Here is a 26,946-nt window from a genome sequence, read left to right on the forward strand (position 1 = left end):
CCAAACAAGTACAAGAGGCTGAGTGGATTGTCTTCCCTCAATGAGAAGGAACTGGGCATTTTGAGACCTGACTTGTGGAGATAAACCTGTGGAATAACACACACACACTGGAATATAGCTCAGTATTGGTTGGGACATCCACTTGTGAAGAGGTAGGAGACTTTACACAAGTTCAGCCACTCTGCTGCTGTGTTGTATAGCCACATTGGGAAACATACTTACTCATACATTGTGTCAAAAGAAAAGGTCGAAAATTATTTGACCTGAGCTTTTCATAGAAAAAAAACATTGCTATAGAACGTACAAGTATGCTGTTCAACTAATTATAACAAGATAAAGCTCTTGCAATTAGTCAAATACCTTCATCTTCTGTGTACCAAATCAATTTATTACGTCTTTATGATTGTACTTGCTTGCATGCCAAAACTTTCTCTGTCAGTGGTCTGGTCTCCCTGAAGTGACTGGGAGAGGGTACCATTTTTTTTTTTTAAATAGCCACCTAGCTCATTCATAGACTGTTTATTCACGAGGCTGTTTGCTGGCTGAGAACAGCTGTCCAACTCTCTGACAGAGCCCTGAAGCTCTTTCTAAATGCAAATACGCCTCACATGCAATATAGTTTTGGAAGCGTATGGAACTTAACTTTTATATCAGCGAGTAATCGTAAAAAAAAACGAAAGGTTTAATTATCACACAACTTTGTAGGGTTAGGGTTCCCACGCGGCCATATTTCCATGTTACGGCGCTTGTTTACGGAAGACAGAGACAGAGGCAATTACCTGTGCTAATTAGCTATCTGCATCCCCGAACACCTGTGTTTAACGGAAGAAAAGACGCCACAAACGTAGTGTAACTGTAAAGAACTGTCGGCTGCAACTGTGTTAAAACTGGTTAAAACAGTGTACAGTAAGTACAGTTTTGTATTTGTGAAACTATTGATGTGATATGAAGATAGAGGGGATTCATGCTTTTAGAACCGTAAAACAATTGAGAATCGCTTCACGTTTCGATGGAGTATTTGGCTGTTTTGGCAACCAGAGCCAAACGCCTCTGAACATAACATGTAAGGACCTTGGCTCTTATAGTCAATTCTTACCTAGGTGTTTCAGCCCCGTACTGGCCTTCACCAGGCTGCCTGGTTGAGGGCTCAGCAGAGAGGTGGTAGAGGTAGAGATCGAAGCCCATGGTTGAATGGGATGCTACCATCTCGTCTTTTCCCTCAGGGAGAGTTGTCACTCAAAGCCCAGCCTCGAAACCCAGCCTCAGGCTCCTCAGGTTACAGCAGTACTCAGATACCCACTACTCTCTCTCTCTCCTCTATGGACTGCTAGGCACTACTCCCAAAGCTAGTCATTTTCTTCTTTGTTTTCTTTCTATTAAATCAAATGAATTCAGTTAGCAATTCGAATTTTATAGACTTTAACATTTATGTTCAGACATTCATTTCATGTGTTATCGCCACTCAAAGGAATTGTTGAGATACACTGAGGTATCCCCCCAAGGCCTATGTTCACTTCCCTTCAAAGAGCTGTCACTCAAATGGCACTTACATAGAGATCACAGAGTTAGTTGTTTTGGAGTGAGAGGAGGGAATGGAGGGTGCCAAACGACAAATGGAACTGACCCCTATTGTGGAAGTCTGAGAGGCTGCCGGAAACAAGAGAGCAGCTGTACTAAATGTTTACCTCTCTGCAGTGCTCAAATGTCCTGCACTCCAAAGAACGCTGGGTTAAAAACAACCCAATTTGGGTAAATATTGGACAGAACACACGTTGGGTTATTTTGACCCTGCCAGTTGGGTAACAAACAACCCGTTGTTTTCTTTAAGTTGGGTTGTTGACGCTGGGTTATTGAGCTTTATACAACGAGTGGATCTACTCCTGAATGCTGATTGGTTAAAACCGCATTCCAGCCGGTGTCAGCTTCAGTTTGAAGTGATTGTGTTAGCTATGTTGTTGGCTAGCTTCTCTGAGCAAMAGTGTCAAGACGAGTGAGCAAATAAATGCCACGAGAGAACAGCTTGAAGAAATACAAATGCGGCTACATTGCTGTTATTCTGGCTGCACTTTTTGAAGTGACTGTAAGTAAGTCGTAGTCGCGTCCATAGATGAAGAACAAAAAGACTGAATGACTGGGTCGCGCCACTAGCAACCGAACCGATAGAACGAACGRCCAGCCGGCTTGGGTAGCAACCCTAGATTTGTGTCGGGACTATATGTTGTGGAAGGATGAAATAGTTTGAATAAATTGATTAAAAGCGCTAATGCCTTCAAAGCCGGTGTTTGAAGGATATATTTTGGCTTCGGCTTCGTCTCGGGCCTAACAGCACCCGCGCCAATATATCCTCCAAACACCGGCTTCTCAGACATCATCACTTTCCACCTGGTCATATCGGAAAGACTGGAGGTGTGGCTATCAGATAGGTATTGTTGGCCATCCGTGAGAGTAAATATAATTCCTGTTCATCATTTTGTTTGTACAGCGCAAATTATTCTTGCACATTAGACATTTTAATATACAATTAATAACGTTATTATTTAAATATCATAGCAAAGTGTTAACCATCCCAGCATTGGGATACGCACAGACACTTGTGGAAATAAACTTGTGTGCTTGCTGGATTCCAAATAAACACAGATACATTTTGGGATATTTGTAACGGGTGGGCCTCAACTATACAGCACACAACATACAGATGTTTAATTTCGCAAGAGCTAGACAGCACACAACTTACAGATGTTTCATTTCGCAAGAGCTAGACGAACTGTATGCCGTTCATCAGACCAGAGATGCTTTCCTTCTTATCACACTCATCATCACCCCTTCTCTCAGCAGAGGCTGTCAACACAGAAAATGTAACAATAGCAAATTCCATGCATCGTCTGAATGGGAGATGGGCCCTGTATCAGTGCTATTATCAGTGCTAATAAGGGAAAACACTCCCTAACCTTCCTGCATTTTCCTGCTCTTGGGGTCTGTGCAAATCGAACTTACTTCCAAATCTTACCTGTACACACAAGCAAGTTCTTTTGTGGCTTAAAATACAATACTTTTCCCGCCCAATCGCCATTCGGCCACTCCTTTTTGAGTCTCTTATCCTGAGGTATTACGTGAGGTGTTTGGTTTTAGGGAAGGTGTTTTACAGTGGTTAGTCTCACCTGATACAGTATGTCTCTCAGAGTTGACAGTGTGAAGGGCTTGAAAACAGGTCCCTAGGGACAGATAATCCTTCCCTGCTTGCTGGAGGGGTTTCATGGTGCGAACCAAAGCCCCCAGGCTTTCCTCTGGCTGATCCCCAGGATTACTAGTAGAAGAACAAACAGGAGAGGGCACAGGGGAGAAATATTAGATTTATATTATATATTAGAGCATACTTGTACATGTGTGAAACGGGACAAATCTAAGCACCCCTATTTGACTGCTGGCCTGATATCTTTACTCCTCTTTTGTCTTTCCTCATCTGGTATGAGCTGAGCTGCATTGCTGCGGTGTTGCAGTGCACTCAGGGAGTCTACAGCTATTTGACCCCATGGTCCGGTTCATCTGCCAAACAATCTGTTCCACAGGTGGGTGGGTGGGTAGGTGGGTGGGCCTGGACTCCCAGACATGAGATCTCCCTACCTCATTAAAGTAATATGCTTCAGAGCATGAGGTGTTTTCAATCAAAAGTGAATATAAAATTGTATTTATGCTGCAAATCTATTCCGTCTATATCACAGATTGCAAATGTCACATTTGCTTCACTTTCTTTTAGTTTCAAAACATGTCATTACTGCCAAACAAGAATGAACCGATTTTAAATCATATTATGAAAAACACATTGAAGTTAACCCTTCAAAATACCATATTTTGAACACAAAAATCTACAGCACACTTTAGTCTACATAACACACATCTTCTACCTGAGTCTACCACTGTAATAACTTACCCTGTATCAAGCCAGTAGGTGCAGTTGTGGGAGCACAAAAACTGTAATTATGATTATGGAAATCGAAAGATTTAAGTCTAAGTAAAGCACAAAAAAGAGATCTGTAGCAGACCCAGTATGTGTTGCATTGGGTTGAGGAGAACCATAGACAGACTACGTCAGTTTGCTTTCATACAGTCACATCCCAATTTATTGGCCCTCTTGATAAAGATGAGATCAAATAAAGAAAGAATACAAATACTGAGCTATCGCATGCTCATAAAATTGTATTATGTTATACTATACTGTTCAGAGAAAAAGATTTTGGTTAATAACAAGTGACACAAAAAAGTCTGTAAAATATAGGTCTCAAAATTATTGGCACCACTGTTTTCAATACCAGCACGGCACTGAGCCTTTTTCTAAAAGGTTTTATGAGATTATAGAACACATTGGGAGGAATCTTAGACCCTTCCTCCATACAGAATATTTCCAGATCCTTGATATCCTTTGGTCTACGCTTATGGACTGCCCTGTTCAATTCAAACCACAGGTTTTCAATGGGGTTGAGGTGGCCATTGCAAAATGTTGATTTTGGGGTCAATTAACATTTTCTTTGTGGATTTTGTGCTTGGGGTTATTATCTTGCTGGACGATCCACTTGTGGTCAAGTTTCAGCCTCCTAGCAGAGGCAACCTAGTCTGGATAACACCTAATCTGAAGTCCTTCTGACTTCAGAGTCTGGAAAGGCTACTTTGATGTTGTCGGCACAATGCATCGATAATGCAGGGGGCTGTGCTTTTACTGGTTGGTTCTCCTACACGCACAGCCACACACAGCCCCCGGGCGCTGTCCATACCCTGAAATGGAGGTGAGGAGCGTCGAGGAGCATGGTTAAAAAAAATTGCAGTACATATTCTGCTGTTCTATCACGCATGCAATGATGTCCAAGGGGGGGGGGAAGTGTTTGCAATAACCTCTTTGTTGTTGTAATATCCCAAACGTACATGTCAGTTTCACCATTAAGTGTTCCAGCTTTAACAAGGGTTCCAGGACCAGTGGAAGAAAAATAGCCCCCATAACATCATATTTTATGGTAGGCATGAAGTTGTCTTCTGCATATGCATGCTTCTTCGACGCCAAACCCACCACTGATCTGTGGGGTCAAAGACCTCTATTTTCGTGTCATCTGACCATAGCATCGGTTCCAGTCCTAGTGCCAATGCCACTTAGCAAACTCCAGGCATTTTTTTCTGGCAACCCTTCGAAACAGTCTATTGAGACGGAGGTGGTGTCTAATTGTAGATTTGGAGACCCGGAGATTTGTAATTTGCCAAGTTTGGCCCTTGGATTTGCCTTTGCCTCCCGAACCATCTTCCTCACTGTGCATGGGGACAAGATACACTTGCGTCCAATACCAGGCATGTTTACCACTGTTCCACTGGTTTAAAAAGTCTTAATTGTTGCACTAGTAGTGTTTTTTAAGCAATATTTTTGCACTCATTCCCTGAGTCATGAACGTCACCATCCTTTGTCTCTTTTCATTTGTGATGGATGACAAAGGGATTTTACATGCGTGTTACCTAATTTTTATATCCCAGTGAAACAGGAAGCCATGGAAGGCCAAAATACAGTTCCTTAAAATGAGAATAACTTGAAAAAGTATCCTGTTAATGCAGATGAAAAATATATATTTTTGTCCCCCACAATGACATCGGGGAGGGGACTGTGGATCTGTCTCTGTTCGTTAATACGTCAGTTCGTACATTAGTCACACGTGATATCTCAGACAGAACCGTCCCGATTTTGACGAAACTTGGGTGAATGATGCATCTTGCCATAGAGATCCGACATTTACAAAATGACACTGATTGTTCAGATGGTGGCGCTATAATTAAGCAATAAGGCCTGAGGGGGTGTTGTATATGGCCAATATACCACGGCTATGCATGTTCTTAAGCATGACTCAACGCGGAGTGCCTGGATACAGTTTTAGCTGTGGTATATTGGCCATATACCACAAACCCCAGATGTGCCTTATTGCTATTATAAACTGGTTACCAATGTATTTATAAAAGTAAAAATACATGTTTTGTCATATCCGTGGTATACGGTCTGATATACCACGGTTTTCAACCAATCAACATTCAGAGCTCGAACCACCCAGTTTATAACAAATTTTGAAAGGCCATGCCCCTGAACCCATTTGACCTAAAGTCACGACATTTGCTACATAAGTCCCTCTCCTCACAAGGAACACATTTGCCTCAGTGACCCATAAGGTCCGCCATGATGGATTTTCTGCCATTTTGAAAAAACGCTACTCTTCTGGGACCGAATGACCGATCTGCACAAAACTTGATATGTGCCATCTATGGACAAAGGTCTCTCATTTCAATATTTTCCAGACTGGTACCTAAAACAACATAGCCACGACTGATCAATAAACCTTCACATGGGAGTGGTCTTGCACATTAATACAAAAATCTGTCAAGGATATTCATATTGTAGAAAAATTTGGTACACATGTTGCAAAATGTGTAACTCTGTGTTGTTGTGTGTTCACACTGCTATGCTTTATCTTGGCCAGGTCACAGTTGCAAATGAGAACTTGTTCTCAACTAGCCTACCTGGTTAAATAAAGGTGAAATAAAATAAAAAATAAATAAAAAACACTGTCAAGACTCAACATATGCAAGAACATTCATATTGACCTCATGGTGGCGCTATAAAGGGCACATGTTTATTTCTCTTGATCTGTTTGACCCTATTGATTTGAGTGATTCAATTTGGCACACATGCCCAGGGATACAGTGCATTCGGAAAGTATTCAGACCCCTTCACTTTTTCCACATTTTGTTACATTACAGCCTTATTCTTAAATGGATTAAACATTTTTTTTGCCCCTCATCAATCTACACACAATATCCCACAATGACAAAGCAAAAACAGGTTTTTAGACATTTTTGCGAATGTATAAAAAAAAATGTAAATGTCCAAAAGCCACTTCTGCATTGTCTTGGCCGTGAGTTTAGGATTGTTGTCCTGTTGGAAGGTGAACCTTTGCCCCAGTCTGAGGTCCTGAGCGCTCTGGAGCAGGTTTTTATCAAAGATCTCTCTGTACTTTGCTCCGTTTATCTTTCCCTCAATTCTGACTAGTCTCCCAGTCCCTGCTGCTGAAAAACATCCCCACAGCATGATGCTGCCACTACCATGCTTCACCATAGGGATGGTGTCATGTTTTCTCCAGACGTAACGCTTGGCATTCAGGCCAAAGAGTTCAATCTTGGTTTCAGACCAGAGAATCTTGTTTCTCATGGTCTGAGAGTCTTTAGGTGCCTCCAAGAGGGTTGTCATGTGCCTTTTACCGAGGAGTGGCTTCCGTCTGGCCACTCTACCCAAAAAGACCTGATTGGGGGAGTGCTGCAGTGATGGTTGTCCTTCTGGAAGGTTCTCCCATCTCCACAGAAAAACACAGGAGCTCTGTCAGAGTGACTATCGGGTTCTTGGTCATCTCCCTGACCAAGGCCCTTCTTCCTTGATTGCTCATTTAGGAAGAGTCTTGATGGTTCCAAACTTCTTCCATTTAAGAATGATAGAAGCCACTGTGTTCTTGGGGACCTTCAATGCTGTCGAAATCTTTTCGTACGTTTCCCCAGATTTGTGCCTTTACACAATTCCTTCAACCTCATGGGTTGGTTTTTGCTCTGACATGCCCTGTCAACTGTGGGACCTTATATAGACATGTGTGTGCCTTCCCAAATCATGTTCAATCAATTGGATTTACCACAGGTGAACTCCAATCAACTTGTAGAAAAATCTCAAGGATGATCAATGGAAACAGGTAGCACCTGAGCTCAGTTCCGAGTCTCATGGCAAAGGGTCTGAATACTTATGTAAATAAGGTTTTCGTTTTTTTTAAACATAATTTTAAATGAATTTTCATACATTTTAGAATAAGGCTGTAACGTAACAAAATGTGGAAAAAGTCAAGGTGTCTGAATACTTTCCAAATGCACTGTATGTATTTTTAGATATACAGTTGAAGTTGGAAGTTTACATACACTCAGTATGGAGTCAATATTTCACTGTATCACAATTCCAGTGGGTCAGACGTTTACATACACTAAGTTGACTGTGCCTTTAAACAGCTTGGAAAATTCCAGAAAATTATGTCATGGCTTTAGAAGCTTCTGATAGGCTAACTGACATTTTGAGTCCATTGGAGGTGTACCTGTGGATGTATTTCAAGGCCTACGTACAAACTCATTGCCTCTTTGCTTGACATCATGGGAAAATCAAAAGAAATCAGCCAAGACCTCAGAAAGAAAAGTCTAGACCTCCACAAGTCTCGTTCATCCTTGGGAGCAATTTCCAAACGTCTGAAGGTACCACGTTCATCTGTACAAACAAGAGTATGCAAGTATAAACACCATGGGACCGCGCAGCCGTTATACCATTGAAGAAGGAGACGCGTTCTGTCTCCTAGAGATGAACATACTTTGGTGCGAAAAGTGCAACTAATTCCCAGAACAACAGCAAAGGACCTTGTGAAGATGCTGGAGGCAACAGGTACAAAAGTATCTATATCCACAGTAAAACGAGTCCTATATCGACATAACCTGAAAGGCCGCTCAGCAAGTAAGAAGCCACTGCTCCAAAACCGCCATAAAAAAGCCAGACTATGGTTTGCAACTGCACATGGGGCAAAGATTGTGCTTTTGGAGAAATGTCCTCTGGTCTGATGAAACAAAAATATAAATGTTTGGCCATAATGACCATCATTATGTTTGGAGGAAAAAGGGGGACGCTTGCAAGCCGAAGAACACCATCCCAACTGTGAAGCACGGGGGTGGCAGCATCATGTTGTGAGGGTGCTTTGCTGCAGGAGGGACTGGTGCACTTCACAAAATATATTTCATCATGAGGGAGGAAAATTACGTGGATATATTGAAGCAACATCTCAAGACATCAGTCAGGAAGTTAAAGCTTGGTCGCAAATGGGTCTTCCAAATGGACAATGACCCCAAGCATACTTCCAAAGTTGTGGAGAAATTAAGGACAACAAAGTCAAGGTATTGGAGTGGCCATCACAAAGCCCTGACCTCAATCCCATAAAAAATGTGTGGGCAGGACTGAAAAAGCGTGTGTGAGCAAGGAGGCCTACAAACCTGACTCAGTTACACCAGCTCTGTCAGCAGGAATAGGCCAAAATTCAGCCAACTTATTGTGGGAAGCTTGTGGAAGGCTACCCGAAACATTTGACCCAAGTTAAACAATTTAAAGGCAATGCTACCAAATACGAATTGAGTGTATGTAAACTTCTGAACCACTGCAAATGTGATGAAAGAAATGAAAGCTGAAATAAATCTATCTCTGCTATTATTCTGACATTTCACATTATTCTTCAACATAAAGTGGTGATCCTACCTGACCTAAGACAGGGAATCTTTACGAGGATTAAATGTCACTAATTGTGAAAAACTGAGTTTAAATGTATTTGGCTAAGGTGCATGTAAACTTCCGACATCAACTGTGCATGTAGATCTACTATGCAATTTGTTTAGACATTTGTCATTTTTGTTAATAAACCATACACTTTAAAGCTGGAATCCTTAATGGTGAAACTGTCATGTCTGTTTGGGATATTACAACATTGAAGAAGTTACTGGAAACAAGAAACATTGTTTTTTGTCCTTCAGACATCATTGCACACGTGATAGAACAGCAGAATATGTACTGATAATTGTTTTACCACACAGCTCAACGCCCACACCTCCGTTTTGTCCACAAAGACAATAACAAAGGTGCTGGGGTGGACAGTTGCACGGTTTCCCCTAATGAAGAATCCATCTTTAATCCTCATGGAAAAACCAGTACAATAACATTGGACAAGACAAGAGGCAAAATGAAGGTTAGCGAGAGGATAAACAAGATCCAACTCTCCATTTGAAATGGAAGTGAAGGAATGAAGTCCTAATTGGATAATATTACTGTAAACAGTTTAGCCTCTTAAGGTAGTGGAGAATGATTTGAAGCGCAGACTCTGTACCTAAACTCTACATTCTCTGTAGGCAATAAGACACACTTGATGGAATAGTTCATTTAATAATGATCAACAAGGGGTAGGTGGGAAGGCAATGAAGTGTTGAACCATGACTGGTTGCACATTAACTCCAAGCTGACTATGTCACAATGACGTGAGTCTCAATTATTACTCTAAATCGGAATTCAATGTCTCAGATAGTCAGTTCTCTTGTTCCTTTGTCAAAAGGCAAACATTTGTCATTTGATTTTTGGGTGAACCTTTCAAGATGATTGGCCATGTCCGGATACCCTTACTTGTATCCTAAATAGTAGGCTGTTTGGAAATGCGAAAATAGAACATTTTGTAGTATGTGAAACATCGAAAACTGAGCAGTGTTGAGAAAGCTACTCTGAAAATATAGTTTACCAAGCTACCAATTACTTCAAACTGGAGAAGTTAAGCTACACTCAAGCTACCCTTAAGAAAAATATAGTTTACTTAACTAAATGTAATTTGAAAAAATAGTTCACTACTTACAAATTACTTGGTGAAAATGTAAATCTGAAATGTCACAGACTACAAATTGCAAGGACAGATCACTTTGGCGTCATATGTTAAAACTTCTTAGGGCTGCAATCCCGTTAACGGGATCGATATGACAACAGCCAGTGAAAGTGCACGGCGCCAAATTCAAACAACAGAAATCTCATAATTAAATTTCTCAAGCATACAAGTATTTCACACAATTTTAAAGATACACTTCTCTTTAATCCCACCACAGTGTCCGATTTCAAAAAGGCTTTACAGCGAAAGCACCACAAGCGATTATGTTAGGTCACCGCCATCACAGAAAAACACAGCCATTTTTCCAGCCAAAGACAGGAGTCACAAAAAGCAGAAATAGAGATAAAATTTATCACTAACCTTTGATGATCTTCATCAGATGACAGTCATAGGACTTCATGTTACACAATACATATGTTTTGTTCGATAAAGTTTATATTTATATCCAAAAACCTCAGTTTACATTGGCGCCATGTTCAGAAATGCCTCCAAAATATCCGGATAAATTGCAGAGAGCCACATCACATAACAAAAACTCATCATAAACTTTGATGAAAGATACATGTTTTACATAGAATTAAAGATACACTTGTTCTTAATGCAACCGCTGTGTCAGATTTCAAAAAAGCTTTACGGCAAAAGCACAATATTCAATAATCTGAGAACAGCGTTCAGCCACAAAAGCAAGCCATACAGTTACCCTCCAAATTGTGGAGTCAACAAAAGTCAGAAATAGCATTATAAATCTTCACTTACCTTTGCTGATCTTCGTCGGAATGCACTCCCAGGACTCCCAGTTCCACAAGAAATGTTTGTTTTGTTCGGTAATGTCCATCATTTATGTCCAAATAGCTACTTTTGTTAGCGCGTTTGGTAAACAAATCCAAAGTCACGAAGCGCGTTCACTAAAAGCAGACGAAATGTCAAAAAGTTCCGTAACAGTCAGTAGAAACATGTCAAACGATGTATTGAATCAATCTTTAGGATGTTTTTAACATTAATCTTCAATAATGTTCCAACCGGAGAATTCCTTTGTCTTCAGAAGTGCGATGGAACAGAGTTCGCTCTCACATGAACGCGCATGGTCAGCGCATGTTCAGCTCATGATAGATCTTACTCAATCCCCTCTCCTTCGGCCCCACTTCACAGTAGAAGCATCAGACAAGGTTCTAAAGACTGTTGACATCTAGTGGAAGCCGTAGGAAGTGCAACATGACCCAGATCCCACTGTGTATTCGATAGGCGATGAGTTGAAAACCTACAAACCTCAGATTTACCACTTCCTGGTTGGATTTTCTTCTCAGGTTTTTGCCTGCCATATGAGTTCTGTTATACTCACAGACATCATTCAAACAGTTTTAGAAACTTCAGAGTGTTTTCTATCCAATACTAATAATATATATATGCATATATTAGCAACTGGGACAGAGGAGCAGGCAGTTTACTCTGGGCACCTCTGGGCACCTTTTCATCCAAGCTACTCAATACTGCCCCTGCAGCCATAAGAAGTGAACATAATGTGTTATTTAGCCTATTAAACACACAAATTATGTTTCAAGGGAGAATTAGGCAGATCTGGTGCCTAAAAAGAAAGGAAATTATTGCCTACTTCACCCATAGTTTGTTTTCATTTTACAAAAAGAGTAGTGTGTAGTTCCGGTAGTTGGCTACACTGCTACATGGAAAAACAGTAATCAACTACTGAACACACTACCTAGATTTGAATTTAGTTCAACTACCACCAAGCTACTGCAAAATGTATACTGAACCAAAATATGAATGCAAGAAGAAACAATTTCAATGATTTTACTGAGTCACAGTTCATATATGGAAATCAGTCAACTGAAATAAATTCATTAGGCCCAAGTCTATGGATATCACATGACTGGGAATACAGATATGCATCTGTTGGTCACAGATACCTTAAAAAAAGGTAGGGGCGTAGATCAGAAAACCAGTCAGTATCTGGTGTGACCACCATTTTCCTCATGCAGCGCCACACATCTCCTCAGCATAGAGTTGATCAGGCTGTTGATTGAGGCCTGTGGAATGTTGTCCCGCTCCACTTCGATGACTGTCCGAAGATGCTAGATATTGGCGGGAACTGGAACACGCTGTCATACATGTCGATCCAGAGAATCCCAAACGTGCTCAATGGGTGACATGTCTGGTGAGTATGCAGACCGTGGAAGAACTGGGACATTTTCAGCTTCCAGGAATTGTTTACAGATCCTTGCAACATTATCATGCTGAAACATGATGTGAGGGTGGCAGATGAATGGCACGACAATGGGCCTCCAGGACCTCGTCACGGTATCTCTGTGCATTCAAATTCCCAATGCTAAAATGCAATTGTGTTCATTGTCCGTAACTTATGCCTTCCCATAGCATAACCCCACCGCCACAATGGGGCACTCTGTTCACAACTTTGTCATCAGCAAACCGCTCGCCCACACGACTTCATACACGTGGTCTGCGGTTGTGAGGCTGGTTTGACACACTGCCAAATTCTCTAAAATGACGTTGGAGACAGCTTATGGTAGAAAAACAGCTCTGGTGGACATTCCTGCAGTCAGTATGCCAATTGCACACTCCCTCAAAACTTGAGACATCTGCAGCATCGTGTTGTGTGACAAAACTGAACATTTTAGAGTGGTCTTTTATTGTCCTAAGCACAAGGTGCACCTGTATAATGATCATGCTGTTTAATCAGCTTCTTGATATGCCACACCTGTCAGGTGGATGGATTATCTTGGCAAAGGAGAAATGCTCACTAACAGGGTGTAAAATAATTGGTGCAAACGTTTGGAGAGAAATAAGCTTTTTTGTGCATATGGAAATATTTTGGGATCTTTTATTTCAGATCATGAAACATGGGACCAACACTTTTCATGTTGCGTTCATATTTTTGTTCATTGTAGTTAAATTACTAGTTGATCTACATGTAGTTCACTACTCCCCAACACTGAAACTGAGTATGCCTTAAATGCAAGTATTGTCACGTTCCTGACCTGTTTTCTCTTGTTTTTGTATGTGTTTAGTTGGTCAGGGCGTGAGTTGGGGTGGGCATTCTATGTTTTGTGTTTCTATGTTGGGTGCAATGTGTTGCCTGATATGGTTCTCAATTAGGGGGCAGGTGTTTTACGTTTCCTCTGATTGAGAACCATATTAAGGTAGGCTGTTCACACTGTTTGTTTGTGGGTGGTTGTCTCCTGTGTCCGTATATGTTACCACACGGGACTGTTTTATCGTTCGTGTATGTAGTCTGTTCCTGTTTGTGCGTTCTTCGTATATTGTAAGTTCTCAAGTCCAGGTCTGTCTACATCGTTTATTTGTTTGGTAGTTTGTTAAAGTGTTTTCGTGTTTCGTCTTTACTTTAATAAACATCATTATGTCCACATTCAACGCTGCGCTTTGGTCCAATCCCTACTCCTCCTCTTCAGACGAAGAGGAGGAGAACGATCGTTACAAGTATGTCATGCTCATTTAAATGTTTTATCTAGTATGAATTCGCTGCATGCTATTGAGAAGGAGAATCCTTTTTTCAGACCCATGTGTGTTTGGCAACAGCTGATATCCAGCTGTTGCGCCTTACCAACTGAACGAATGGCGGGAAACAATTGCTCATTAGATGACGCATTCTCAGAATGGGTGAGCCTAGTATGTTGATATTTGTTACTTACTGCATACATTTTTAGTAAAGTACATTCTAAATAGACCGTGGTATGATTAGTGCACAGTAAGACTGTCACTGACAGTTGGAGGCTGGATCATTTAAAAAAAAAAAAGGGTAAGATGTTTCTTCTAGTCTGTTGGCAGCTTTTCCTATACGAGTCAGATGGATGGATACACTACACAGCCTCTAACGCCGTTACATGGAGAGGTCCCTCTTAAGAACCCTGAGCCCAGACTGGTGAAGGAGGGTCAGTGCATGTGAAATAGCACACACCAGAGAAAATGTTGTATATCACAAGCGTTAAGTCAAGTTTATTTTACTTGCAGAGGGTCAATCATCTCTGATATTCTGCGTGACTAGATTTATGTATGCCATCTAAACTTGGGATCTAATTTCAATATTTAGAGGAACCGCAGACAGTTGTATACAGTGCCAAGGGACATAATGTAAATCTGAACATCTGCTCAGATGATCTGCCCTTTGCAAAGTTACAACAGGGCCACGATTGCTCGCTTCATTGCCCCCCACTAATGTGATCTCTACCCAAGAACCGGAAACGTGAGAGGGCCACACAGCATGAAGGTACTGAAACTCATGCGTTTTTTTGGGGGGGGGCTCTTGGCTTACCTTTGAAATAGAGCAGTGCCATTTAACACATTCTGCAACTCTGGGGGCGAAAGACCATAACAAACATAATGCTTTCATCCTGACACGGCTAGCAGTCGTAAAGCAACATGCAATCTGAGGCAGAGGCTTTGAACGCCGTGGACTGACTGACAAGTAAAGCCACAGATACACACAAACCCATGAAACAAAGGTGTAAACAGACGGAGCCTCMATAATTTCACAGCAAAACATTGTGAGCTAGATGGACTTGAATGAGCCAAAAGTGGCCTCCTGGCTGCCATTGGTCCAAGCTAAACACTGTACAATGCATTATTGGCTGTGAGACGCACTCAAATGCGTTCTCGTCAATGTTTTGTAGGGTATGCCTGATGTGAGGTCTGTATCAAAATATTTTTCCATAGACACATTTATTCTCCAGCTACATCAAAGGATATGTTATTTCAGTGGCCAGGTGTGGATGCTTTGGGACAGACTACGATCAAGGTAAAATCATCTCCCAAGTCTTGATACATTGTTCACGCATAATGTTTAAGGCCTTGTGATAATTTGTCCTATAATAGCTGAATTGGTCCTTTGTGTCTGTGAACTGTAATGTTAACCCAGGAACACAATTTCATCCTATCCCTATTTGCCTTTTCTAGGCCTACTTCGTGGACATCACTTAATTGGAATGATATGAGATCAATGTTATTCCTGCTAAGACTCTTTCCATTAGGTTAAACTGGTTCACATCGACCAATTCAGGTCGACAAAATATTTGAGGCTCTTTGTTTAAGTGAGCAGAACAATGTGCTAGACAATTTCTACAATGTTGCTTACCAACACCTCTCCTACCCAGGGATCGGGATCGGACAGGAAGACATCATATTGAATGGAGAAATCAATTCTGATCTTTGAATCTTTACCATCTAGTTTTAATATTTAATTTACACCGGAAAAACAAAGCCTTTCATGCGTTTTGCTCAGTATTATTTTGTGGTGGTTGTAGTTCACAGAAATGGCTGTCTTCTTTTTGATAGATGTGTTTAAGTGAGGCTAATGTGTATAAAGTGACAGTGTGTACAGAGACAAGGGTCCGCTGTGTTCCCTCCAGGCACAGAGACCAAACACAGCCATCAGTGACTAATGAAACTGTCCTAGTTAAACTCCAGCTCCATACAAGTTTATGGTACATTCCTGCTTGAACTTTTTTCTGTCTTGGTGAATTATGTTTTCAACACTGAAACATTTAAGGACGAATGGCGGAAGGAAAGATAAAAGTGTTTATTCTGATGTCTCTTTTTGGGGGTGGGGGGAGCCTACCGGATTTTCAATATTTCATCAAACTTTTATTTTATTGCAGAAATCACAACAGCAGAATGCAGGCCTGTTTCACTGGCTGAGACATCTCTACATTCTCTTTCCAGACATTTCTAAACACCCTCTTTGCAGGAATTTCTAACACACGCTCTGCACATTATCTCCAGGTAGACACAACCCCTTTACAATCCCATTTGTTGATTTTGGGTTCTTGGTATTCTGAATGGAATAGTAAGTGATGGCTCAATCTGTGAGATCAGCAGATGCACTGGACTACATCCCACTTCCACAAGACAACAGCCAGAGCCAGTGTGCTGGAACACAGAGCCGTCCTGCAGCTGATTACTACAGGTCCTCTTTGGCTTTCAGCAGGCCTAGACGCCAGCCTCCTTCCTCCACTCTCACACATCTGCAGTGAATCAAAACAACCTGCCAATTTCACTCTCTGGAATTGTTATATTTAAGATGATTTCCCACGAAGTTATCACGTGATAACAGTAATACATCCTTTCCCCCCCAACTAGCTCAAACAAGAATGTTGTTAAGAAAAGGGGAAACAGTATGCTTCAATTGCATGCTATTATACTTCTTAGAATATTCACGCTCAATAATTCCCAACTCCTGGACAAGCTGGAGCGGGTATAAAATGAAGCCTTCCAAATCAGGGCTTCAGTTGAGCTAATGTGTTTTGCATCAACTCCTTAAAGGTGAAACCTTCTACTGTATGACAACATACCATTCGTGCTTGAAATTCATCCTTATCATCTCCCGCTAAATGCATTTTCTGAGCCGACCCAGGACCAAAACAGTCATATGATGATCTAGTACCTACAGTGAGTATAATAAGTACTCACCCCTTTGGATTGTTTCACTATATTCATTGTAGAATAATAGTGAAGACATCAAAACTATGAAAAAACACATAAGCAATCATGTAGTAACCAACTGGCAGCTTCATTAAATAGTACCCGCAAACACCAGTCTCAACGTCAACTGTGAAGAGGCGACTCCGGGATGCTGGCCTTCTAGGCAGAGTTGCAAAGAAAAATCCATATCTCAGACTGGCCAATAAAAAGAAAATATTAAGATGGGCAAAAGAACACAGACACTGGACAAAGGAACTCTGCCTAGAAGGCCAGCATCCCGGAGTCGCCTCTTCACAGTTGACGTTGAGACTGGTGTTTTGCGGATACTATTTAATGAAGCTGCCGGTTGAGGACTTGTGAGGCATCTGTTTCTCAATCTAGACACTCTAATGTACTTGTCCTCTTGCTCAGTTGTGCACCGGGGCCTCCCACTCCTCTTTCTATTCTGGTTAGGGACAGTTTGCGCTGTTCTGTGAAGGGAATAGTACACAGCGTTGAAAGAGATCTTTAGTTTCTAGTCAATTTCTCACATGGAATAGCCTTAATTTCTCAGAACAAGAATAGACTGACAAGTTTTAGAAGAAAGTTATTTGTTTCTGGCCATTTTGAGGCTGTAATTGAACCCACAAATGCTGATTAAAATTATAAACTTGATAAACTTAGCTAACACAACGTGCCATTGGAACACAGGAGTGATGGTTGCTGATAATTGGCCTCTGTACGCCTATGTAGATATTACATTAAAAATCTGCCATTTCCAGCTATAATAGTCATTTACAACATTAACAATGTCTGCACTGTATTTCTGATCAATTTGATGTTATTTTAATGGACAAAAAATGTGCTTTTGGGGTCACTAAGGACATTTCTTAGTGACCCCAAACTTTTGAATGGTAGTGTAGATTGATTCATTGATTAGGATAACACATTTGGTCTAGCATCTGCTAAACCTTCATGAAGCATTGCAGCATCTCTCTATGAGTCTCTATGAGTCACTTTGGCAGATAAAAAAAGAGTCTCACTCAGCATAAAACTATCTACGATAACTACAGTTATTCTACAATATAAAGACCAAACTATTCCCAGTATCCATATCTCTCTCCTGTTCTTTGTGCTTGTCCCCCCCAGAGCCCTGCTATATCAGGCTCTAGGCCAGCACAATGCTATGCTTCATTCCTGCTGTGAGCAGTTTCGCAAGAATGCCCACGGCAACGCACTGAGCAGCATGTCATTCAAAGCCCAGAGGTGGCCCTCAGATAAAGTCACCGGGGCCACAGCTCCCTCTACGCCGGACGGCTTTGAATGGGGGCCGGGCAGACAGGCTCAGGTTACCAGAGGCACTGTGTGACTTTTACCATATAAATGAAGCCAACGTTTTCTGGGAGGGGGGGGGGTTGTTCCCGTGTGGCAGACGGTGGATTGTCTGTGTCGCCGGGGTCTGGTTGTCAGTCATGCCAGACGGAATTCATTAAATGGACTGACTCCATTAGAGCTAATGAGTTGTAGGTCAGTGGTTGTGGGTGGGCCGCGCTATTCTGAACCAACAGACCATATCGATTACTGGGTGTAATTGCACTTGACAGTGACGCTGCAATTTTTTTTTGTCATTGCATACATGTATATTCAATGTAAACTCGTTAAAAACCACAGTGCCTTCCACAGAGTCTTAAATAATATAGTGGTCATGGTACAAAGTAACTGGTCTCAAAGATTCTTGGAAGGTTATGTAACTGAAAACAAGCAGGATGTATCAGATTCTTTCATTTCGAGTTCCATATTAGTTTGGAAAACGTGTCTTTCCCTGAGAGAAAGACAAACAGGGCTATTATATACAGTACACTACACTTGAAAAAAGAGTTCCAAAAGGGTTTCTTCAGCTGTCCCCGTAGGAGACCCCTTTTTGGTTTCAGCTAGAACCCTTTTGGCTTCCACGGAGAACCCTCTGTGGAAAGGGTTCTACCTGGAACCAAAAAGGGTTCTTCAAAGGGTTCTCTTTTGTGGACAGCCTTTTAGGCTCTAGATAGCACCTTTTTTTCTAAGAGTGTTGATAGACATCTGGCAAGGTTCAAGGCAATTGAGCTGACAAACTACATCATTTCGTTCTCCCTTCTTCTTCTAGGCCTGTTGGCTGTGACTATGATGAGGAACTTACAGCTCAAAACTGTATTCTGTAGATATTCTCTGTGTGTCTACTACGAGCAGCTCTGCTAAGTTCTTTGCCTCTTCATCCATCCATACATTTGTCTAACCTCAGGAGAAAGACTGTCTGGTGTGGTGTGTTCTCAATGATTATGTTGGGATGATTCTGTGGATGATACTGTGTGTTCTGTGTGGTTGATTTATAGTAGCAGTCAGACTGTGTGACAGTAACAAGGTGTTGTTGGAGAAGAGCTATTTGGTGAGGAGCAAACTCTTTCTCTTTGCCCAAATGGTTATCCACTGTCCTGACAATGCTGCCTCTGCGAGAGGGGGTAGAGGGATTACACTGGAATGTTTCGGAGATTCCTGGGAGAGCAATACCGAGAGAGGGTTTAGTGTTCTGTTCACAGATCTCTGAGAAAAATGGCTGTGGCAAAGTCATTGAGTTTAATACACTAAGACCCAAATCTAGTTTTTAGTTTTCATATGGGAAACCACACATGGGAACACTAATACAGACAGTATATCACCTCAGCTGCATGTGAGGAATATGGGTTATTAAGTCTCACTGTGGATTGATTAAATATATTTATTGAGCACTGTTTTGTTCAAACCTGTGGGTTCCATACTGTACAATGAATCCCACAGGTCCTGTGTATCACGTGTGTGTACTGGTATGTAACGAGTATATTACACTGGCGCTCTTTGGCCATCCCTCTCCCATGTCAGTGTGTTTAGAGTGGCTTGATGAGCTGCTTTACAAACCCTGTGCATGACTCAACACAGCGCAGAGGGAAAATAATACTGTGGCTACCCCACTTTCCAACCAAGGCGCATGAACACTGAAAGAGTAAGCTGGAGATATTCAGCAACTTTTGGCAGGACCATTGAAGTTGGCTTTAGAAATAATTTGTTGTTAAAACCGTGCGCTTTGGTTGCATGCCTTCCTCAGGTTATTTGTGTCTTTCTCTCTCACCATAGGCAGGTGCCAGAGCCAAGCTGGGGGCCATAGAGAGCCAGACAGACAGTCCTGATGGCAGAAACCTGGAAGGCAGTCTGCTCTGAACACGTGCTCTAGGAGCCCGCCCCGCCAGGGGCCACACTTCACGCGGAAACACTGCACAGGTGAGCTGAACAAGATATTTGTTTTTATATTGAATCCAATTCAAATTTGAATAATTTTATTTTCATAAAGCTTTACGTGAGAGAAGTGACATGYAAAAATCAGTTAAGATTTCTGCGCAGGTCACAATCTCAAAAAGAGTCACCTGTTTACAGAGTTTTTCCTGGTCAGGTCACTATAAGAACTCCTAGTGTAGAGTTAGAATACAACACACTGTAATGCTGCTTTCATTTTTTTGGTGTAAAATGACGCCGGAGAAGGCTTACGTTATACGTGTTCGTAGGCGATCGAATAAACCCCCACTTCCTTCCATTCTGCTAGCAAACGTGCAATCTTTGGAGTATAAAATCGATGACCTACGCAGAAGATTAAACTACCAACGGGACGTTCAAAACTGTAATATCTTATGCTTCACGGAGTCGTGGCTGAACGACGACACTGTCAACATACAGTTGGCTAGTTATACGCTGTTCTGGCAGGATAGAACAGCGGCGGCTGGTAAGACAAGGGGCAGCGGACTATGTATTTTTGTAAATAACAGCTGGTGCACGATATCTAAGGAAATCTCGAGCTATTGCTTGCCTGAAGTAGAGTATCTTATAATAAGCTGTAGACCACACTATCTACCTAGAGAGTTTTCATCTGTATTTTTAKWAGCTGTTTACATACCACCACAGACTGAGGCTGGCACTAAGACAGCATTGAATGAGCTGTATTCCGCCATAAGCAAACATGAAAACGCTCACTCAGAGGCAACGCTCCTAGTAGCCGGGGATTTAATGCAGGGAAACTTAAATCTGTTTTACCAAATTTCTATCAGCATGTTAAATGTCCAAATAGAGGGAAAAAAACTCTAGACTACCTCTACTCCACACACAGCTCTCCCTCGCCCTCCATTTGGCAAATCTGACCATAATTCTATCCTCCTGATTCCTGCTTACAAGCAAAAATTAAAGCAGGAAGCACCAGTGACTAGATCAATAAAAAAGTGGTCAGATGAAGCAGATGCTAAACTACAGAACTGTTTTGCTAGCACAGACTAGAATATGTTCCGGGATTCCTCCGATGGCATTGAGGAGTACACCACATCAGTCATTGGCTTCATCAATAAGTGCATCGATGATGTCATCCCCACAGTGACCGTACGTACATACCCCAACCAGAAGCCATGGATTATAGGCAACATCCGCACTGAACTAAAGGTTAGAGCTGCCACTTTCAAGGAGCGGGACTCTAACCCAGAAGCTTATAAGAAATCCCGCTATGCCCTCCGACGAACCATCAAACAGGCAAAGCGTCAATACAGGACTTAGATCGAATCATACAACACGGGCTCTGACGCTCATCGGATGTGGCAGGGCTTGCAAACCATTACAGACAACAAAGGGAAGCACAGACGAGAGCTGCCCAGTGACACAAGCCTACCAGACATGCTAAACTACTTCTATGCTCGCTTCGAGGCAAATAACACTGAAACATGCATGAGAGCACCAGCTGTTCCGGAAGACTGTGTGATCAAGCTCTCCGCAGCCAATGTGAGTAAGACCTTTAAACATGTCAACATTCACAAGGCTGCAGGGCCAGACAGATTACCTGGACGTGTACTGCGAGCATGTGCTGACCAACTGGTGTCTTCACTGGCATTTCAAACCTCTCCTTCTCCGAGTCTGTCATACCAACAGGTTTTAAGCAGATCACCATAGTGCCTGTGCCCAAGAACACTAAGGTAACATGCCTAAATGACTGCTGACCCGTAGCACTCATGTCTGTAGCCATGAAGTGCTTTGAAAGGCTGGTCATGGCTCACATCAACACCTTTATCCCAGAAACCCTAGGCCCACTCCATTTTGCATACCGCCCCAACAGATCCACAGAAGATGCAATCTCTATTGCACTCCACACTGCCCTTTCCCACCTGGACAAAAGAAACACCTATGTGAGAATGCTATTCATTGAATACAGCTCAGCGTTCAACACCATAGTGCCCACGAAGCTCATTACTAAGCTAAGGACTCTGGGACTAAACACCTCCCTCTGCATCTGGATCCTGGACTTCCTGACGGGCCGCCCCCAGGTGGTAAAAGTAGGCAACAACACGTTTGCCACACTGATCCATAACACTGTCAGGGGTGTGTACTTAGTCCCCTCCTGTATTCCTTGTTCACCCACGACTGCGTGGCCAAACACAACTCCAACATCAATAAGCTAAGGAACCTGGGACTAAATACCTCCCTCTGCAACTGGATCCTGGACTTCCTGGCGGGCCACCCCCAGGTGGTAAGGGTAGGTAACAACACATCCGCCATGCTGATCCTCAACACAGGGGCCACTCAGGGGTGCGTGCTCAACCCCCTCCTGTACTCCCTGTTCACTCATGACTGCACGGCCAGGCACGACTCCAACACGTCATTAAGTTTTCAGATGACACAACAGTGATAGGCCTGATCACCGACAGCACTGTGGCCAAGCTTCTTTCCATCCGGGACCTCTATACAAGGCAGTGTCAGAGGAAGGCCCTAAAAATTGTCAAAGACTCCAGCCACCCTAGTCATAGACTGTTCTCTCTGCTCCCGCACGACAAGCGGTAAGGGAGCGCCAAGTCTAGGTCCAAGAGGCTTCTAAACAGCTTCTACCCCCAAGCCATAATACTCCTGAACATCTAATCAAATGGCTACCCTGACTATTTGCATTGCCCCCCCTCTTTTACACCGCTGCTACTCTCTGTTGTTATCATCTAAGCATAGTCACTTTAATAACTCTACCTACATGTACATAATTAACTAACCGGTGCCCCCGCACATTGACTCTGTACCGGTATCCCCCTGTATATATTCTCACTATTGTTATTTTACTGCTGCTCTTTAATTACTTATTACTATTATTTCTTATTCTTATCCATATTTTTTTAAACTGCATTGTTGCTTTGGGGCTCGCATTTCACTGTTGTATTCGGCGCATGTGACTAATAAAAGGTTATTTGATTTTTTTCAATGCCACCACAAGAGTAAACATGTTTTTCTAGCTGCACAGTATGTATTGTGTAAAGCATATTGTGCGAGCTGCCATTACCAGTAAGCTGACAACGACACAGCTGTTGTTGTATTTCTCAATCCCTGCACGGTACTGCCATCACACTGAGCCCACACTCTAACAACAGTGTCACACATTATAATCCTCAAACTACTTTCTCTATGGATGAATAGGACAAAGTTCCTCACCTATTTTGAAACCACCTGTCTGTATGCTCTATGATGGAAGAAGCGGAATCCAAAGTCAGTTTCTACAATTCTTGAACAGGATTTGATCCCTAATGTTGATGTCTGTGTGTGTATTTGATCCCTGATGTTGATGTCTGTGTGTGTTTGATCCCTGATGTTGACGTCTATGTGTGTGTTTGATCCCGCCAGGTGTGTGTGTCCATGAGGTCGTCCATGCTGGTCCTGCTCCTCATGGTCAGTGCCCAGGCAGTGGCCACCATGGGAGGGGACTCCTGCCCCCCGGTCTCCGCTCAGCAGCAAGGCCCTGCCCCCAAAAGGACCCCTAACTCTGCCCCCACCGTGGATCCCAAACTGTTCACTAAGCGACGCTACCGCTCGCCCCGCGTTCTCTTCAGTGCCCAGCCGCCCGACACTGAGCCCACGGGACGCCAGGGGTCCGGGACCAGTAGGGCAAGGCGCAGGGTTGGTCAGCCGAAGCACCGGGGGGTGTACTCTGTGTGTGAGAGCATCAGCGTCTGGGTAGGCAACAAGACCAAGGCCACGGATATATCTGGCAACGAGGTGGAGGTGCTCCCGGACGTGAACATTAACAACGTGAAGAAGAAGCAGTACTTTTTTGAGACCACGTGCCGTGGCGCGCGGGGCGGCAGCACTGGCTGCCTGGGCATCGATGGGCGACACTGGAACTCCTACTGCACCAACTCGCACACTTTTGTGCGGGCGCTGACTACCTTCAAAAACCTGGTGGCCTGGAGACTGATCCGCATCAACGTGGCCTGTGTCTGTGTGCTCAGCCGAAAGTCCTGGCGACAGTGACCGTACTCTCACTGGTCATGTGGTCACTTCAGTACTGACGACAGGACCACTTGGTACTATCATGTGGCCACTGCAGTACTGCAGTCCCAACCCCCCACCACCTACCCGCTGGAGTGCTCTGAGACTCTGCCCCACTACAGCCCTCCCCTAGCCGTCTGCACAAAGTAAATTATTGATTATGAGGACTGCAAGTATATAAACCAACCATTTCTTTATCACTTGTTGTTGTTGTTTTGTTGTTGATATTGTTATTTATTAAACACCTCAGTACATGCACTGCATGTTGTTTGGCGTTATTGTCTGGGTGGTGGCTGTCACAGGGACCAATGAACAACAGGCACATTCCTAATGTCAAAAGAAGTGGCTACACTTGAGAAATGTCTGCTCCATGAGAAAGTGGATGAATAGAAACATACAGCATCATTTTGAGGTCCTTTGGTCAGCATTTTGGCTCATGGCTTCTCTGAGATGTACTGTATCTCTTTTACTTCAGAACAAATTCAGATTTGTTTTTCCAATTGTCAATTTCAAGGAGGATGAACAAGCCATACCTAAAATAAAAAGTCCCCGTGGATAACATTTCTCTCCACGGGCTGACTTTCCTAAATGCCTCAATCCGTTTGCATCATGGAAAGAAATAACATGTAGAGAATAGCTAAGGTCCTTGTTAGCTACGAAGCCTTTAGGAAACTCACCCCAGGAAACATATTTTTGCCACTTTTTTATTTTTTAGAAGGTGTGTCGTGTTCATCACCCTTGAAAGGTTTTGCGTTAGCTCCGTAGCTGAAGTAGCACTTTAATTTCTCCCATATTTAGCTTATTTCACCCATGACTAAACGCAAATACAATACTGACACAGACCACTGCTTTCGGGAAACTCCCCGCACACAGCGTCCCTCACACACTTTTAATGTGGTCCAGCAGTCCTGGCTAGGTGGTCTAAATCAAGGGATTGGAATCTTCTCCTGGCTGCGTAGAGCATTTCCATAGCCCAAACACTCAGCTGGATAGCCATCCATCCACCTCCTGGCTGTGACCCCAGGACCTGGGCAGGTCGGGTGTAAACACTAATAAAGGTCAGGTTAACCACAGGGCAATGAGGTCACATCTGTGAAGCGAGCTACGGCACTGGTCTTCAACCCCAAGCCTGAAAAGACCCACATGGTCTGACTTGTTGTAATGTATGCATTGTATATTATGAAAGTTTGCACAGATAATGATGTATGTATGTTGCATATGTATTTCATTTATTATGTGTGGCATATGCATTTATTCAGAACTTACTCATGGAAAATATTTAAAAAAAAATCTTCAGCCCAGTGTTAACACAGCTGGTTCAATGTATTCAACTAACCATGATTACACTCTTAGAAAAAAAGGTGCTGTCTAGAACCTAAAACGGTTCTTCAGTTGTCCCCATAAAAGAACCCTTTGAAGAACCCGTGTTGGCTTCAGGTAGAACACTTTTGGTTCCACGTAGAACCGTTTAGGTTCTACGTGGATCCCAAAATGGTTCTACATTGAAACAAAAAAATTGTTCTTTTGGAACCCTTTTGGAACCCTTTTTTCTAACAGTGTAGTTGAATCAAGTGCATTCCTTGGCTGGAACAAACACATGCATACGTGTGGGTTTCCTGGGACAGGGACTGAAGAACACGGATCTACAGTCTGAGAGTTTACAGAAGTCATAGTTAGACAGTATACTTTGATCCCAAACCCAGAAATATAAGAGCAGACCAGCATTAGTAGTTTTCAGAGCCCTTGTTCTGTTAATTCCAGAGGAAGTAGAGGTGATGTTTTTGTTTACGTAACCTAAGTGACATTGCGGTGAAGAATGCAGACAAACAATCGACCAAGGACGTATTGGCTAGTAATATGTATCTGAAACTACTATTTTGGGCCCATAGTTCTATAACCAATGCTTTCCTGATTGCAACTCCCAGTCTCCCACATCTACTATTAAAACTGTATTTGGATGAATAGTAGGCCTTCAGTGCTTCTTTTCAAATTCACACTAAAATTACATTTTTATTCCACTGTGATATTTGAAAGGCTGACCTTTTAAGGGATGTTTTAAAGCTGAAGAAGAGCCAAACACTGAAAGTTTACCAACATTGAATAGTGGAGAGTAAACCACATGTCCACACTCCCCTCTGGTGTTCTTTTAGATGATCTACAATCTCCCTACAGTTCAAAGACTGCACTACACTGACCATCGCCCATCCCATTCATACTGTCATAGACAGCTGGTACAATTCTGGTCATGGAAAAAGGACAGGTAAAGACAACTACAAACTCCTCTCAGAGTAGTAATGTTAAACCAACAATCTCTATGCATGATTTCTTGACCGACTAGTTACATTTAATAACCACGAACTATTCCTAGTTGAAAGACAACAAACATTTTGCTTCAAAAACATTTGTCAAACAGGGATTTGACCCAGTATAAATGCTTCAGTTATTTGTCATGTCCTTCACCAGAGAGAAATACAATGTTTAAGTTGTTTGATCCACAGGCTAGTTGGAGAAAGCAGCCATTCTGACACAGATCCAGAAGGGGACACTGTTTACCTCCCTTCAGCCAATACAGAGTCAAAACAAAGTGAGCAGAGATACTGTAGCTTTGACCATCACGGCCAACTGCTTGACTTCCTGCCCATGGACAAGAGGCCCAAAGAATACA

The 26,946-nt window shown here is 42.5% G+C and overlaps 1 protein-coding gene across 2 annotated transcripts; it reads left to right on the forward strand.

Moving 5' to 3' along the window:
* ngfb (nerve growth factor b (beta polypeptide)) lies at window positions 1–26,245 on the forward strand. 2 transcript variants are annotated; one of them, XM_023997411.2, is made up of 3 exons: window positions 1–152; window positions 20,088–20,231; window positions 23,637–26,245. In XM_023997411.2, exon 3 carries the CDS (start codon window positions 23,649–23,651, stop codon window positions 24,261–24,263), a length of 615 nt encoding a protein of 204 aa, XP_023853179.1. In that variant the 5' UTR covers window positions 1–152; window positions 20,088–20,231; window positions 23,637–23,648; the 3' UTR covers window positions 24,264–26,245. The 2 variants fall into 2 exon arrangements, with proteins under 2 accessions (XP_023853179.1, XP_023853180.1); XM_023997412.2 differs by lacking the exon at window positions 1–152 and adding an exon at window positions 19,830–19,956.
* The last annotated feature ends 701 nt before the right edge of the window (window positions 26,246–26,946 follow it).

Source organism: Salvelinus sp. IW2-2015, linkage group LG11 (assembly GCF_002910315.2).
Source record: "Salvelinus sp. IW2-2015 linkage group LG11, ASM291031v2, whole genome shotgun sequence".
NCBI lineage: Eukaryota > Metazoa > Chordata > Actinopteri > Salmoniformes > Salmonidae > Salvelinus > Salvelinus sp. IW2-2015.